The 17,101-nt window shown below is 30.8% G+C and overlaps 1 protein-coding gene and 1 long non-coding RNA gene across 3 annotated transcripts in view; one reads left to right on the forward strand and one right to left on the reverse strand.

Annotated features, from left to right (window-relative positions):
• LOC106461373 (CUGBP Elav-like family member 2) overlaps positions 1 to 17,101 on the forward strand; it is a 166,239-nt gene that overhangs the window by 139,433 nt on the left and 9,705 nt on the right. Inside the window, exons 8-10 of one of the 2 annotated variants that reach the window (XM_013921194.2) lie at positions 901 to 978; positions 9,643 to 9,738; positions 15,742 to 15,877. In XM_013921194.2, the coding sequence (XP_013776648.2) occupies positions 901 to 978; positions 9,643 to 9,738; positions 15,742 to 15,877 (310 nt within the window). The remainder of the gene's footprint in view (positions 1 to 900; positions 979 to 9,642; positions 9,739 to 15,741; positions 15,878 to 17,101) is intronic. The other variant, XM_022388480.1, reaches the window with a different exon arrangement.
• Positions 10,606 to 17,101, reverse strand: part of LOC111086272 — a 68,832-nt gene continuing 62,336 nt past the window's right edge. Inside the window, exons 2-3 of the long non-coding RNA XR_002610997.1 lie at positions 10,854 to 11,078; positions 10,606 to 10,690 (exon numbers count right to left, since the gene is read on the reverse strand). This is a non-coding gene — a long non-coding RNA (uncharacterized LOC111086272). The remainder of the gene's footprint in view (positions 10,691 to 10,853; positions 11,079 to 17,101) is intronic.

Raw genomic sequence — 17,101 nt, forward strand, 5'->3', positions numbered from 1 at the left:
TCAATAGGTCATCAGAACTTTACAATACTGTACAGTGTTTTCTTTTATAAGAATATCTATGTAATGACTGAGTTGCAAGTTTTGGGCATGTCTGTAAATATTGTAGCAAAAAGTTTAACTTTGTTGTTCTTCTTTCTTCTTTTTTATTACATGATAACTCAAAAACCAATACGTTGTTGTCAAACAATTTTCATTTAGGCGACAGTTCCAAATGGAGTATCCACTTTATAAGTATTATTAACTTGTAATAATTTTTTTAAATAATTCTAGTGTAAATGATTTTATCGTTACCCCTTGAAATTAGCTTTCTTACAGAAATTTGGTGTTCCTTTAAAAAGCTTAAGTACAGGGTGAAACAATAAATATTACAGTCAGAATGTCATTATATTTAGAACTTGGTCATAAATACAACCTTCCTATGTCTATTGAAACACTGCATTATAAAAAAAACAAGTAAGGAAAAACTTTTCAAAAAAGGAAGTAAATGTAGGGATAGCTAATATCATCCCTTTGAAAACAATGCAAAGAAGATAGTAGGAATGGTATTTGCATCACTCCTACATAAGAGCACAAGCAAGAATTAGCATACAGCAATATATATAAAACCAAACACAATTGAGTTTAATTTATCCTATTTTTGTTTGTTAACATTTTACTACACTATATGCCTATGTTATTATGGAGGGATGGTACAAATGCCATCCCTACATTTACCTTCTTTTTTGAAAGTTTTTTCTTTACTTGCTCCAATAGCATTTGAAGTTCTAGTAGGGTATCTTTATTTTATTTTTTTCTGTTTACAAACATTTGATAATCAAGAAGATCAGTATAAATATTCAATTAGGTTTTTTATTGTGTATGGTGAGTTAATGAATTATGAGCTATATTCTTTTTTTCCAGGTTTTGGTTCCTTGAATGTACAGCAACAGTTGGCTCTTCTTGCTGCTGCTCAGACCTCAACCAACAATAGTAATACTGGTATGTTCAAACTGCTGAAGCTTTAGTAATGCAGCTACATGTAATCAAAAGTTTTGTACAAGTATGATTCATACATCTTAATATCATAGCCAAGACTGTTTATTTTCATATTTATCAAGAAAAATTTATAAATGCAAGATATGTGAGTTTGTCACATTTATTATGTATTTATAGCCAGTATTTCTACATTTTCCTGTATTTCCCCCCCCCCTTCTTTTCACTAATCTACCTCCTGTGATTACATACACACAAAATAATTTCTTGATATGCTAATGAAAAATCAAGTACAGGTACATTCACAGGCTCAGGTCCTCCATTGGGACAGCGATAAGTCTTTGAATTTACATTGCTAAAATTAGGGGTTCGGTTTCCCTCAGTTGACACAGCAGATAGCCCAATGTAGCTTTGCTTTAAGAAAACACACACACAGGCTGAGATAGTAGTCTTGCCTTTTTGCTTCAAACACATATAAAAAGAAAAACAAAGAGCAAAGAGGGTTGGAGGTTAAACCCTGTTATCTTCTGATTTTGTAACACCATCAGGTCTATTCTTAAGTCCTATTACACCATTTTCAAATCTTCTGTTTCAAGTTAATAACAGTTAAGGATAAAAATCATAATTCAGTCAGGTTTCTGTTTTTATTATTTACTAAGTAAGCTTTCAACTTCTCTCTTTTATATTAATTTGCTTTTATAAGTATGCAATACTGTTAAAAATTATAATTGGTATTTCTCAGTTGTCATTATTCTGTATATTACTGTATCATGGATCTCACTATTGTAATGACAAATGATATATTATTATTTCTGTTTACACATTGTTCAATTGCATTCACTTCATTCTTTTATTTAACTTCCACATCAGTTATCCTGAAGATAACTCCACAGGAGGGGTTGAAAGCATCCTAATATATACTGTATGTGGTGGAGATATAACTCAAATGAGTTACTATTTTTTTATAATTGTCAAATATTATTTTTAACCTTAATATATAAATCTTGCATAATTTTTTTTAACCTTTGAACCCCAGTATATCCTGAATCTGCAGCAATTTCCCCTATGGCGTGTTCCCCATCTGTTACTAGTCTAAAACTTCTAATTTCACAAAATATGGTAGTGCTTAGTATATATAAGGATGGGTCGGGAAAAAAATGGCTGCTGTATATTATGTATTGCTCATCATAGTCTAAAATCTCTCTTATAACAATCTAAGAGGCTTATAAACACTTAACATAGCTTTTTGAGATTTTCAAAAGCTGTTAAGACCTTCAGTTTAGCCAAAAAAACATCGCTAAAGTACAGAACTGACGAGTAGCGTAACAACTAAATGTTCTGCTGATTATTCTGATTCTGGCATCAGAAAAGCTGGTTCACCAATGCTTGAAGTTATGTCTACACACCAAAATGTTGCAAGACAACTCATCACGTCAAGCTAAAACTGCGGCTTTCATAGCGACTACCATTCATTAATATTAATTGTTTAACAAAAGAAAGGAAACAAGAAATAAAAAACTTTTTAAAGTTTAAACACAAATAGGCAAATGTTTTATTAACGATATATTTAGAAATACCATGAGTTAAGTATTAACATACTACAAATTACATGTAGAACCAAAAAGTGTTTTATATAACTTTATATTATAGTTTTGGTGAAAAGAGTACATATGTAGACAAACATACATTTAAAAAAAGTGTAAAATATATTCAATCAGTAAGTCGTAAGGAACCAAAACTTGTACAGTCATTCTTTTTTTTTATTCTTACACTATTAGGTGTTGTTTAGATACTGTGTTCTTTTCAGTTATGTCCTTTAAGTAAATGTGCATGGAGTGAATCCATTGGGCTTACCCAGTATTACAGAAAAATATTCACTATAATTTCAAATTTACTAAGTTTGTGTACACAAAATGTGGTAAGCGTTTAATAAAATGTATAAGTCTTGTATAAAAAAAAAAAATCATATGAGTTTCAACAGTATTTGTACTCAAGATATGTATGAATTGATGATGTCAATCCAATTGGACTCTGACGTGTCGGAGTACAAGTTGATGTTCATGTGAAGAATAAAAATACTTTTGTCCATCATACAGTTTTCATATTTACAGTATCCCTTTATATTATACCTAATATTTACTCTTCCATGAACTGTCACTAATTCAGCAATGTAGGGTAAAATGAATAGCTGATAACTCTGACATCAAATACCTAACAACATGCTGAATGGCACTGTGTAAAATGTTGGCATATGTACTTTGACCTCCCAGTCGTGCACGTGTCATTAAATGTGACACAGCAGTTGTAGTCAGTGGTGTTATGAGCTTTGAAAAAAAATCATATGCTGTATCATTTGGTTTAAGTATGTCACTTTTTTGAAGTTATAATTTAAAGTAGTGTTTCACTTCTAATTTACCCTACGAATATTAAAAAAAGTTATAATTACAAGCTTTATTATTTCATAGAAACATTTGTACAGATGTACAATATTGCATTATTTCAAACAGCATACTTACAACTTATGTTTTAATGAAATTGAACATTAAGCAGCAATGTACTATTTAGTAATACTGATTGAATATTTGGGTCAATGAATCCACCTGACCAGCATTTAAGCAGCATGGTTAACAATCAAAAGTATTGACTTTTGGAATGGTTTATGCAAATGTACAAAGGGTAAGAAATGGAAGGCATATTGCTTCAAAGGAATTATTACCATTGAAGAAAACTTATTTATATGCTATTGCAGAACAGACCGAACATTGTCTTTATTTTTTCTCACAGTTCTTAGGCTTAGGTTTCCTGTCAGATCATTGTACTGTTAAATCTACAATTAGATGGAGTTACAATAACCTTACTGAGAGCAATTGAGTGGAGTCTTAGATCTTTGTTCTACTATTCATTGTATTACCTTTCACTAAGGCACTGACATTTCCTTCTGTATTTCAAAAAATTACCAAAGATTTTCAACAATATATGCCCACATCAAATTTTTATTCATACATGAAGGACTCCAGCATGTTTTTGTGCAAAAAATAAATTTTAGAATAAATATAATCGGATATAATACAGACTAGTAACTTAAGAAAATATTTGTGTGTGTATGTGTGTGTGCTGGGTCTGACATGCACAAAACAAATTATGTTAAGGTTCCAATTTATCACCTAACATGGTTGATAACATCATCGATAAAGCGACTAAGTAATAATGGGAAAAATTAAAAAAGAAACATTCACCCCATACCAATTAATCATTAATGTGTTCTTGACTAATATTAATATTAGCACATAACAGACTAAAGGGTGCTTAAGTTAGCCCTTTTTCTATATCTGTTTGAGTTGTTTTGACACACTTTAGTTTAGACATGTAGTAGTTTTCATTCACTGATTATGACAACTGTATGTTGAACCAACAAAATGTGCTCTATACTTTCAATTAATTGATCACCTGTTCTTTCAGTGCACTTTCTTAACGTATATTCAATGGTAAAATTGTAAGTTATTGGTCCAGCATGTACTCAAATTCCATTTACAGTCAAGCCTTTTATTACAGATGGTTTATTTTTTGTAATTTCTGACATGTGATATTCAGAGGTCATTTTGGCCAGTTTTCCTCTGACTTGTAAACAGTGTCTTGTGCATTATCAGTTTTCATATCAGCACATCCCTATTAGAAGATTAAAAGGTACTTCAGTTTTCCTTTTGTCTAAATCTACTGGCCTTTTTTACGTGTCATACGTTTTCACTATTTTTTTTTTATGTTTTTGATTTTGTACTATTTATTAATGTTCAGTAGATAGTGATCCAAGAAATAAACATTTTCATAAGTTCCTAAGGCTTCTTTCTTTATGGTGAACAGCAGAAGCATTTTCATTTTTAACTTTCTCTCATGTTAAGAACCTGAGTCCTTGCATTAACCTTCTATATAGCTGGATGATTAGTCAGTTATGTTAATGACTATATTTTAATTATTTGGGTAGTTGATTAACCAAAAATAGTAAAAATCACAAACCCTAATATTATTTAGTTGATTATTTTTGTGTATCATGATGCTATTCAATTAAGATGAATGAAATTTGAGTTAATCAAAGCAGTTATAATTAGAATCACAAGTTGATAATTAACATAACACTAATTCATTGATGCTTGTCGGTAATCATTTAAATCACTAACTAGTATAAAAGCCCATCAAGAATGACTGGAAACCAAAGCCTACCAAATTTGAATCCTCCAGTATTCATTTGCAACTTTGCTGTCCATAAACAGACATAAGAATAATAAAGAACTTTCTAGCTTTGTGAAACCAAAGTCTATCATGAGAAATATCTCCTTTACCTAAAGAGTGTCTCTTCCCAGCATCGATCCTTGTCCCAGCATTCATTGATCACATTAATTTTTTTTATAACATCAGTTGCATTATTGCAATAGTTCTCTTAAAACCACATTTCTTGTACATACTCAATCATCATTCAAAAACTTCTCTTCGTAACAAACAGCAAACTAATTTTACTCGGTGTTCAATAACTCTGTGGTATAAAAACTCCCTCCATGACAGGCTTTCATGTAGGAGAAAAAGTGCCTAAATTTAGGAGCTATTTATGCCTATGTTAGCAATTGAATTCAACTAAAATTGGAACAGACAATCAAAAGAAGAAGTATTATAGGAGGAAAAATGGAACTGGATTCGTGTAACGTACAGAATTTGGAGAAATCATGCATGACCGACTGACACTTGGCTTTTATGATTATGATAACAGTTCACTGCTCATTGCTTGTGGTTGACACTTCTGAACCTATTGCACTTTCCTTTTGGATAGTTCAGTGTGATGGGTATTGTTGTAAATCAGTTTGATTTGTCTTTTGGGCAGTTTCTACCATGGGAGGTGAACAAAACTGTCAACACTTCTTGTTCAACATTTTAGAAGTCTTAATAGAAATTACCACTGCTGGTTTCTTTTCTTAACAAGTCATAGTACAGGTGGGGTTTTTATATTTGAAATTACCATTATAGAAACTGAAATTCAAATTAAAGAGGTATCTTTTTCACCCCTGCCATCTTGTCTTCCCAGACCAGTGGGATGTACAGTGCCAGATAAAATATAACTATGTAAGGTGAGATAGATGTAAGTTCAATGAGAAAATCAGAGTAGTAGAACTTAGCAGGTGGTGATTGACCAAGATATTCTAAAAGTAATAATTTGTAAAAGTTCTTATAGATGTAAGGCTTGAACAGTGTAATAAAATTGCATTGTAGACAATAAGATAAGAAGTGGAAAGAGCAATGAAATATCTAATATTTGGCAAAATGAAATTAGCTTAAGTGTGACAGAGATTTTTTTATTTATTTATTTTAGTTCTAAAATTTTAAATGAATGTCAAATTATCATCTATGCATGTATATAACACTTTTAACAGTTGGCATAATGTACTATCTTATAAAAAGAGATTGTTTTTGAGGATGTTCTATTATGTTGAATACTAACAGTCTGTGTGTATGAGGTTGAAATGAGTGAGGATATGGTGTAATGTGTTTAGAAGGATACTTTAAAGATAAGTTAAACAAGAGTAATTGACCTTGCCAGATCTTCAAGTTACAGTTGCAGATCAAATTTTTATCTCTAACATATAGATTTTTAGTTTCACTCTAAGTAGGTAGCTTGCTTCAATCTGAAGTTAATGTTAATATGGTAGTGTACATAATACTAATGTAACTTTGGTGACATCACATAATAATAATCAAATGAGTAGCTTTCTCTTAAGTCAAATTCTCCTGAAAGAAACTGTAGGTGCTTAAAATCTAGGGACTACAATTGTTAATTAAACTGACGTATTTTAAACTAGAAGTTATGCTTTTACCAGGTTTTTAATGCATTACATTAGAACTGAATATTTTTGTAAGCTGCATTTTGTTATGTGTATAAGTAAAGTGTACAAGCTAGAAAAAAATAATTATGTGCTCAGAAATTCATCTTGGTATTAAATTCATATGTTGTGCTTATCAAGCACTAAAAAAGTTGTATTTGTAAGCAGTGACAATTTGTACATTATTAACAAATGTGTGCCATGTAGAAAATTGTTTAATTAGTTTGGGGGAGGACTTTCAAGTTGCTTTTAAATCTTATGAGAACCAATCTTGTTATGTATGTTATGATTTTCAGAGTAAACAATCATGGTAAAACAGCTAATAACTTATTAAGACAAGTTTGATGATGTGTACACTATAAATCTGAAAGAAAAAAACTGTGTAAACATCGTTTGGACAAAATATTATTGCCTGTATGTTTAGAAAAGCTGCAAATAAGATGCATATTGTTTCTTTGTCTTTTATACTTACATGTGGAAGACCGCTTTCATTGACTATCCTTAAGAGCTTTGATAATTTCCAGTCAATTGTACAAATTAAAATTAATTTATTGGTCATGATGAAAGTTATGAAACAGTTTCTTCTTTTAAAGAACTTTTTTCAAAAAGAAGTCAGAGTTGCATGTCACAAAAGAAATGGCTGAAAGTTGTTTTTTAAAGTGGTGATTACCCTAATTTTGGGGAAGAAGTCTCAAGCTATTCCAAAGTGTAGGTCACTCACTATTAAGGAATAGATGAATAAATGACAAACTAATCTATGAAACCCGGTAAACTAATGGTAACTGCATATAATTCATGGAAGAAATTATTGTAGTTGATCTGTAAAGTTTTAACATACACACTAGGAAAGAGTATTTAGTCACAGTTTTTGTTAAGCCTTAAAATAATTGTTTGATCAAATGGTTAATAATATCATATGATACTGCACTATCTGCAGGTTTTAATAGGCCCTTCCTACCCATGCTGTCCCATTTTATGATAAGGAAATGTTGTTCATCTGAAATTCTTGCAAATAGCCAAATAATTTCTTTGAAAGAACATATAATTATTGATCTAGTCTGTGGAACATTTTTCAAACATATCAAAAAAATTAACAGTCCAGCATTTCTGATAGTTAATAATTTTTTTATAGATTTGAAAATTGTTTACTCCATCTAGGAAGCTCTGACAGTTCTATATTTTTTTTTTTATGAACATCAGTATTCTTGACTGAATCTTGTGTTCTTGAAAATGGTGTGAAAAAAAATTTTCTTTCCAACATTGAAAGATGAATTCAATTAAATGACACCTGATGTAAGCCTGTGAACATTTTTGAAACATTTTATTTGTGAGGTTTTTTTTTTTTAAGGTAATAAAGTTTATTAGCTTTATATCAAAAGTTATTTGAAAATTTCACAGAATAATATTTATTTTCATCCACAAAAAATATATTCAATTTTGGTAGGATATTCTTGTAGAAATTTGTAGGGAAAAGCCCAAGGAATACTATTAATCATATTTTCAGCTTGATAGAGGTTTCTTACTACTATTACTACATTTAGGATTAAAAAAAGTAACTTAGTCCTAAATTATTGCACCTAAATATGTCTGTTACATTAAACAAAGGGGAGTTCAAAAAATGTCTTTAATGAATGGTGATCATTCTCCTTTCACTTAAATATTTAATATTATTTCATGCAATTAATTAATTAGCAAACTCCACTAAACACTTACCTTTTAATTTCTAGCATGTGACCCCAATTTTCAATTAACAGAAAGCAGTGTAGGTTTTCCAAGTGAAAATAAGTGATTTAAAATAAAGATTAAACTACAAAAGATTATCTCCATGGAATTGATTCAGTGCTAAAGGTGATATTATAAATAATAATGATGTAGTAAGTCAGTGTTTTGACACAGTAGATGAAGTATTGTAGATATGAGACTCTGGTTACATTTTATATTCATATACTTTCAAGTGGTATTTATGAAATTAACTGTTTATCTATTTGTACTTAGAATAAGAGTTCTGATCACAAACATGTTGCACGTTAAATATCTGTCACTAGGAAACATTTTTGTTTTAGTTTTGTTTTTTACATTAGTTAATCAAATCATCATGCAAAAATTGCAATGTTAGGAAACTTAACATTTAGTGACTGTGTGAGTCATTAATTTATTTGCAACTGTTACAATGTTAAAAATGATCATAAAACTCAGGTAATTGTCATTTTTAAGTTTTCTAATTACCTTTATGCTAATATACTCATACCTGGTTTTTTTCTTTCTTTTTTTTGTTGAATGTATATAGCTTCAGTATCAATTATTTGAAACAATCGGTTAATGATTTCTTATCATAGAAATCTATAGGTTTATAATTAACTTTAGATATAGCTAACTTCATTCTTTCTGTAATGTATAACGTGACAAAGGTCATAATGAAAGAATACTGTAATTCTTGGGAGTTACCTGTTGATTAAACCAGTCAGCGTGTACTACATGAAAAGCAACGATATATATATAAAGTCCTTTACCTCTTGAATTAAAGCTTGTAAAAAATTTACATTTAACACAAACATTTTGGGTCTAAATGTAGTTGGAGAATCAAACTCTGTTGTTTCAATGTTGAAATGGTGGTATCAATACTACTCTTCTATGGTTAGTCCAGTTTGAATTTAATCAAATGCCATTAAGTAACACAAGTCATCGTATATCTATAATTATATAATAACAGCTTATTGGTAGATCTGCTTTGGACAAAAGTGTATTGTCAATGATTACACATCATATGATACTTCTATAACCATACATCCCCATCTTTCTGTGTCCTCAGCTGATCCCAATTCTATGATGCTCCAGAACTTGGCAACATTAGCAGCAGCTGGAGGAGGAAATAATTCAACAGGTATCAGTGGCCTGTCTGCACCAGGTAGGATCTAAATACATACTCAGATGGCAGTAACTGGTTGTAACTTGTCATTGATCACTGACTTTAATTGCAGTCTTTAAAAATCACAGCGTATGATTTGATTTAAAATGGGTGCAAGTAGACTGATCAGGAAATGTTTATTTTATTTGTCATAAAAATGTGAGGTAAAAGAAAAATATATCAAAATATAGGTACAACATACTTCAACTAATAAAATAATTGATGACCTCAACAAAATCTCAATCTATTTCATAAAAATACTGAAACAAGAAGCTTAAAAAGCTTAAATTTGAAGATGGCCTCCTCATATGGAAACTCTTTCCCGGTGATCCCCTTGTATTTTGAGAGTTAAATATTCTGTAAATTATAAGAATCTATTTCTCATTGATGTTTTAACATGGTTTTGGGCACTGAACCCTCTCTCACAATCAGCAGTGTGTACAGGAAAAACAAGAGCAATTTGTGCTAGTTTTAAAAGGTTTGGTAGATCACTGGCATGGTAATGAACCCTCTCTCACAATCAGTAGTGTGTACAGGAAAAACAAATGCAATATATGCTAGTTTTAAAAGGTTTGGTAGATCACTGGCATGGTGATAAAATACCCCATAATTCTGACATTTTATCAGTTGGGTACATAGAAGAATCCACTGGACCATTCAATCCTTGTTTGCTCTTGGTCAATATATTTATTGAGTTCACCCCTATCGACGCCATAATAATCAATGAGTTTCTGAATGTGTTCATTGCCCCAATTATCAAGGTCTTCATCACTGATAAATCCAGATGACCCAATGACTCAAGCAAAGATATTGACTCCTCTGGAAATTGATTACTTAGAGTTTCTAACAGGCTTTCAATAAACTGGCATTTAATAGGTTGCACAGCTTCAAACAGACGAATAGCATTGTGAATTTTCACTCCTTTTTACTCATTTGTTTCAGGACTCAGAGTCTGAAAATACACAAGATTCATTCATTTCATTTAGCATTATTTATCAAAATTTACTGCAATATTAGTTAATGTCACTTGTTCCTACACTTTTCTGATTTATTAATAAATTATTTCTGCTTTTTTTTAATTTTATAGTTTGTAAAAGATTGTATGTAAAAGATACCTTGAAAAATTCAGTTAGATTTGGACCATTTTCTTGAGATAGCCTCCAAAGTTTTAACCTTGCTGCTTGCAGGGCTGGCATAGCAATTATGGGATCTAAAATCTGCTTCTAAAAGGTAAGGTTCAGCTTTGTCATCACTGGAATGATATCCATCAACATAAAACTAGTGCCAATGAAATGGACAGACTTTAAGTCTTTGAGGATGCCTCGTGCAGTTGCATCATTCTAAAATATAAATTAAACAGTTATGAACAGAATTGTACATGTTTAAATTGCAATTAAATGTAAGAATAAAATTTAAATTATATATTGTCAAACAAATTCTAATAAATTATCATATCTATTGCAACTTAATTTTTTTTTTATTTATTGCAAATCAAGAAACACTTGTCATAAATTAAATAATCACCTGTTGCTCCAAAGTTCAACACAGAGCATCCCAAGTCCTGTAAACAGCTTTCAATGCTGAGCAGAAACTGAACCACCTCACTCCATGCATTTCCTTGACAGTGATCATTGGAGAATCCAAACTTTCCTGCATTTTTTTTTTAAGTTTTGCAGCACAACAACCAGAAAGGCTTCCTTTGAAATAATGAAACAAATTACCCATAGTTGTTTGATATCTTTGAAGGTAACTCACTTTCTTTGCAGCCTGTGAAGTACACAAGGCTAATTTGTATACCAAACAATGTACATTCTCTCTGTAACTCCATTTTTCATACCTGTCATCACTGCTGCTCCATCGGAACCTAGTCCGATACACTTAGCTCTGTCAATTTCGTAATTTTTCCTGACCTTTTTGAGCTCATTAAAGACTGTTTCTGCACACCATCATCTATGTGGACATTGCATATAAACAAGGTTTCAGAAGTCATGGTTTTACAATCAACTACCCTCAGTAAACAAGTTTTTTCATAATGGTTATATCTGTGCTTTCATCAGTTAGAAATGTAACAAATGATGATGATTCAGTTTTTATTTGTATGTTCTCAAACACCACATCTGCCATACTTTCTATCATCTCCATAGCAATTTTATAAAAATTATACATGGGATTGTTTCCACTGTGTGGTTCAGAAATGTCAGCACAACCTTGAAATGTGAGGAAATTAACAAAATCTTTATATTGATGAATTGCTATGTCTTTTTTAACCATGAAATGGACAATTTTAAATCCTGAAATCAAAGCATTTTCCTTTTTAGATATTGCTTTTAAAATATGCAACTTCATAACACCTTCATTTTTAGATTTTGTAATGCCATTTCAATGATCCGTCAATGCCTATCCAGAATGGATTTTTGGAAATTTGAAGTCCCAAATGTAAACAAATTCGTCTTGGAATGTTTTAAACATAGAGATCATTTCATTTTCTTACTTGTAGAATTGTATGTTAACCATAATTTGTATCTTGTCTCCGATAGCCATTCCTGTCTGAACTTGCTGTGATTTTTCTTCTTGATTGTTGCTTTTTTATGATTATTATTGACACTGGTGACAGCTGTATCATCATGATCGGTAGGCTGACGCTGACAAACACCGTTACCTCATCCGAAAAAGTCTGTGATTTTCTTTTTATTAGCCTCTGTCGCCATTTGGATGCTTTATGTTTAAAACAAGATAACACGAGACGACACAAAACTGCTAGTAGCCTGATTCACTTTTCGTGTATAGCCGCGACTAATGATAGGTACCTAGCACAGTGATATTTTGTGACAGGGTACCAGGCTACACAAACATACTATTAAGCTACCTGTTGAAGCCGAGGCGATCTAAACGTTGCAACTTACAACTGAATAGTGTTTTATTGATAGCGAGAATTGTAGAAAAGCATTTCTATTTATCTATGAATGAAAATCACGCATTTGGAAAATTGTGATGCATGAAATTAAAATTTTCTGTGTAAAATTGCAGATACGCTCCCTGGGCAGAACACTGGAACAAAAGTAGTTCTCTGCTTTTTTTTACACACATTTCAGAACAATTAGCAATCAGGAAACAGTTCATCACTTCACCACATCAGTCAGGTTCTCACTTAATATGAGAGAAAAAGTTAGCAAAAGCAATTGGTGTATATGGGAGTGTGTAATATACTGTAAAATACACCACATTATAGTGTTGTTAATGTAATTAGTATCTGTGTGGAATGAATGATTCTATAAAACAAGCAGCCTTTTATTCTAAGTGTTGTAAGGTAGATTTCTAATTGTTACATAACATAATGTGTAGGGACAACAAGGGACCTATTTGTCCATCTAGGCTGTCCAATCCTCTAAACTAAGTTAAAACTATTAAATAAAAACAAACTTCAAAGCCAGCCTTTATCATTCATATAGTTACCAAGCTTTCTTTTAAACTCACTTAAATCTACTGCCTCCACAACATCTGAAGGCAACCTGTTCCAAAGGCCAACCACCCTGAATATGACACCTACCCTGCAAAAATTTATATTTGTGAGCCCTAGGCCTACCATTCTTACCATCAAGTATGAATAAAGATGATGCATCAACACTATCAATTCCCTTAATCTTAAACATCTCAATTAGATCCCCTCTAACTCTTCTTTTTTCAAGAAAAAACAATTTCAGAGATCTTAACCTCTCCTTGGGTGACAACCCCTCCATCCCAGGCACCATTTAGTAGCCCTTTGAAAATTATTTTATGAATTTGAATTTTGGTAGTTTGTAGTAAAAATGCATAATTAATGTATGTAATATATGGTGTATATTAATTAAGAATAATTCTGTAAAGAACTGTTGAATATTATTAGGAAGAGCATTTGTCATGGTACATATGAGTCAACTATATTTATTATTTCTCTAGTATATTTTAATTGAAAACTTATTTAAACTTTAGCCTATAACCCATAGGCCTTATTGGAAGTAATTATGCTATAAGAAGGGAAAACAACAATGCATATTTGCTAAAAGAGCAGTTTTGAAATTTAAAAAACTGAAAGTAATTTCATTCTTGATTTGATAGAATGCATAAAAAACATTCTCTATTTTGATAATAGTGTATATTGCAGGACAATAATGTTTAATACAAGAAAATCCTACTTACCTACTCTAATTTTTCTTTACAGTTTTACCATAAAGGTTTTTTTTTTGGTTTAATGAACAATGATAAACATGTAATGTGGATACGGTATTTTGATTGTTGACTCACATCACATTAAAATATTTTTGCATACAAAATAATGACTAGTGTTCAACCCATGATAATCTAATTCTCCTCTACATTTAACAAGTGAAAGCAGCACACGCTGTTAAGTTTACCATCACATTGTACAGTGTAGACGCATCTAAAGTATCCATGTGCCTGATCACATAAATGTGTTTGGGTACATTTAAAATTGTAATCTCAATCCCAAGAATTAAGTGTATGCAACTTTGTTAATCTATACCTACTACTAATCTCAATAATGTTTGTTATATTTATTATTTTTCTGATGACATGAAGCACACAATTTAAACAACATAGTGCTATTCTGAGGGTACTTAGACATTTTCATACAACTTTTCATATTGATTTAACAAACTGTATTACCCAGAAAAATCCTCACAAATAAAAGATTTTTAAAAATGACTAGTTTAGGCCATAGTCCTTCATGAGGTATCAGTTAATTGAATAAATCTTTTATTGTTGGGGAAAAAAATTATTTTTTGAAACATATTCAATAATACACAATATTTGACAAACAATACTGATTTTCATAGAAAAAAAAAAGAAATATCAGAGCTTGCTAGATGAAGTACTTATGTTAAACATTTTTCAAACATAAAATGTATATATTAATCACCAGAAAGCTTTGCCAACAACAACAACAATAAAAATATTGCTGGATGTATAAATAACAAATGTCGGAAAATATCTATATTAAATGAAGGATAGTTCCAAATGACTAAAAATCAAACAAAACTAGCTGGAAAAAAAAGGAATACTAGTCTTGTGAGAATAACCAATCAGTTGAATGTAATCAACTAATGGTTAGCAAGTTCCACTAATCACTCAGCTTTACTCGTCTACGTAATAAAGTGTAACTTTCATAGCTTGTAAATGTTCAACTATTTAATTTTGTAAACATTCTGAGATAATGTAACCTATGTATCCTATAATGTTCATCAACTTAATCCTGTAGGTATCCTGAAACAAAATAGTCTTAATATATTGAATGTTCAACCACTTACTCCTGTAAAAATCCAGATACAGTGTAACCTACATTTTGTAATTTTCAACTACTTAATTCTGTAAATATCCTGGTAAAATATGTCCTTATCTTGTAATTTGTAACTACTAATTCTTTAAAAATCCAGATACAGTGTAACCTACATTTTGTAATTTTCAATTACTTAATTCTGTAAATATCCTGGTAAAATATGTCCTTATCTTGTAATTTGTAACTACTAATTCTTTAAAAATCCAGATACAGTGTAACATATGTATCTTGTAATTCTCAACTACTTAATCCTGTAAATACTCTGATACAGTGTAACCTATTTATCTTGTAATTCTCATCTAAGTAATGCTAAATATTCTGATGCAATGCAACCTACATATCTTGTAATTCTTAACTACATATTCCTGTAAATATCCTGATACAAATTAACCTCCATATCTTGTAACTTCAACTGGTTACATTCTAAAATTTCCAGAAGCAGTTTATATTTCTCTACATGCTTTTTCAGCTGTGTAATTGTATTGGTATCCAGAATTAAGTTAACCATTTACATTATGTATATTTCAGAAACCTTTTAGCTGTAAATTTGTTAATTTTTTATTACCTTTTTGATGCATAAATTTCTTTTCCACATTTGACAGTGTACTTTTGAATGTATAACATATTCTTACAGTTACAATAATGTAAGATTTAAATTTTTTTCACATCAGGCAGTGTGTCAGGAAACATGTCTAGTGCCAACTCCTCTTTCAATGCTATGAATTCTATGAGTCCTGTGTCTAACATGGCCATGGGTGTTACCACAAACTCCCTTTCCAACATGGAGAATCTGACTGGCATGAATAGGTAAGATGCCTTAGGTAGTTTTACTTGAATCATTGATTTATAATATGTAACTAACCCATTTTAGTGCATAGCATTAATAGCTTAAATGCTATTAAATCAAATTCAATGAACTCCTAGTGTTTTTATGAAGAGGACCCATTTTTAGGGGTAAAGAGAGAATGTTATTATATAGCTATATGGTAACTATGAAATACTGTAACTTAAATGAAAACCTGCATAAACTTCTTGGTAGTATACATAAAAATAAAAAACTTTCAGAATTTAACCTTATCATAAGTAATAGTAAATAAATAACACTGCATATTAAAATACAATTATTTTCAATACCAAAGGCATAGTATCTTGCCATATATGTATTTCACGACTTACAAGGATTTATTTCTAAAAAAAAGTAGGTGGGGGGGGGTCACTTATAGGCAGATATGATACTGAAACTTTAGAAAATGTTTTTTACTGAAGCGATTGTTACTTTAAGAAAAATTTAAATTATGAAATCATGTTAGCTCATTTCATTAATGTATTCATTATATTGAAAGATGTTTTTTTAAAAGATTGATTCATTTGACACATTTTACTGAAACAAGTTATTTCAGGTAAATATTAGTTGCCAACTCGGTGGCATAACTATTCTAATCCTATACTGGTCATGAAATTTCAAAAGTACTTTGTTGCTGAAAATTAATAAAAAATGATAAAACAGTTTTTTAAGCATAAATAGTTTAACTGTATACAATTAAATTGAATATACATTGTTAAGGTTAATACACACAAACTATATAAAATGCCCAACAAGTTTCTACACACCACATATGGTATTTTCAAGTGCAACACTATTACAGTCACACTTTATTGGACATCACTCCTGTGGTGCAGCTATTCCCACTACTAGATTGTAAGTTGGTCCTTATTTCTCATTTGGTTAATCTGTCATCACTCCTGTGGTGCAGCTATTCCCACTACTAGATTGTAAGTTGGTCCTTATTTCTCATTTGGTTAATCTGTCATTACTCCTGTGGTGCAGCTATTCCCACTACTAGATTGTAAGTTGGTCCTTATTTCTCATTTGGTTAATCTGTCATCACTCCTGTGGTGCAGCTATTTCACCTACTAGATTGTAAGTTGGTCCTTATTTCTTATTTGGTTAATCTGTCATCACTCCTGTGGTGCAGCTATTTCACCTACTAGATTGTAAGTTGGTCCTTATTTCTTATTTGGTTAACCCTT

Source organism: Limulus polyphemus, unplaced genomic scaffold, assembly GCF_000517525.1.
Source record: "Limulus polyphemus unplaced genomic scaffold, Limulus_polyphemus-2.1.2 Scaffold38, whole genome shotgun sequence".
NCBI classification, from domain to species: domain Eukaryota; kingdom Metazoa; phylum Arthropoda; class Merostomata; order Xiphosura; family Limulidae; genus Limulus; species Limulus polyphemus.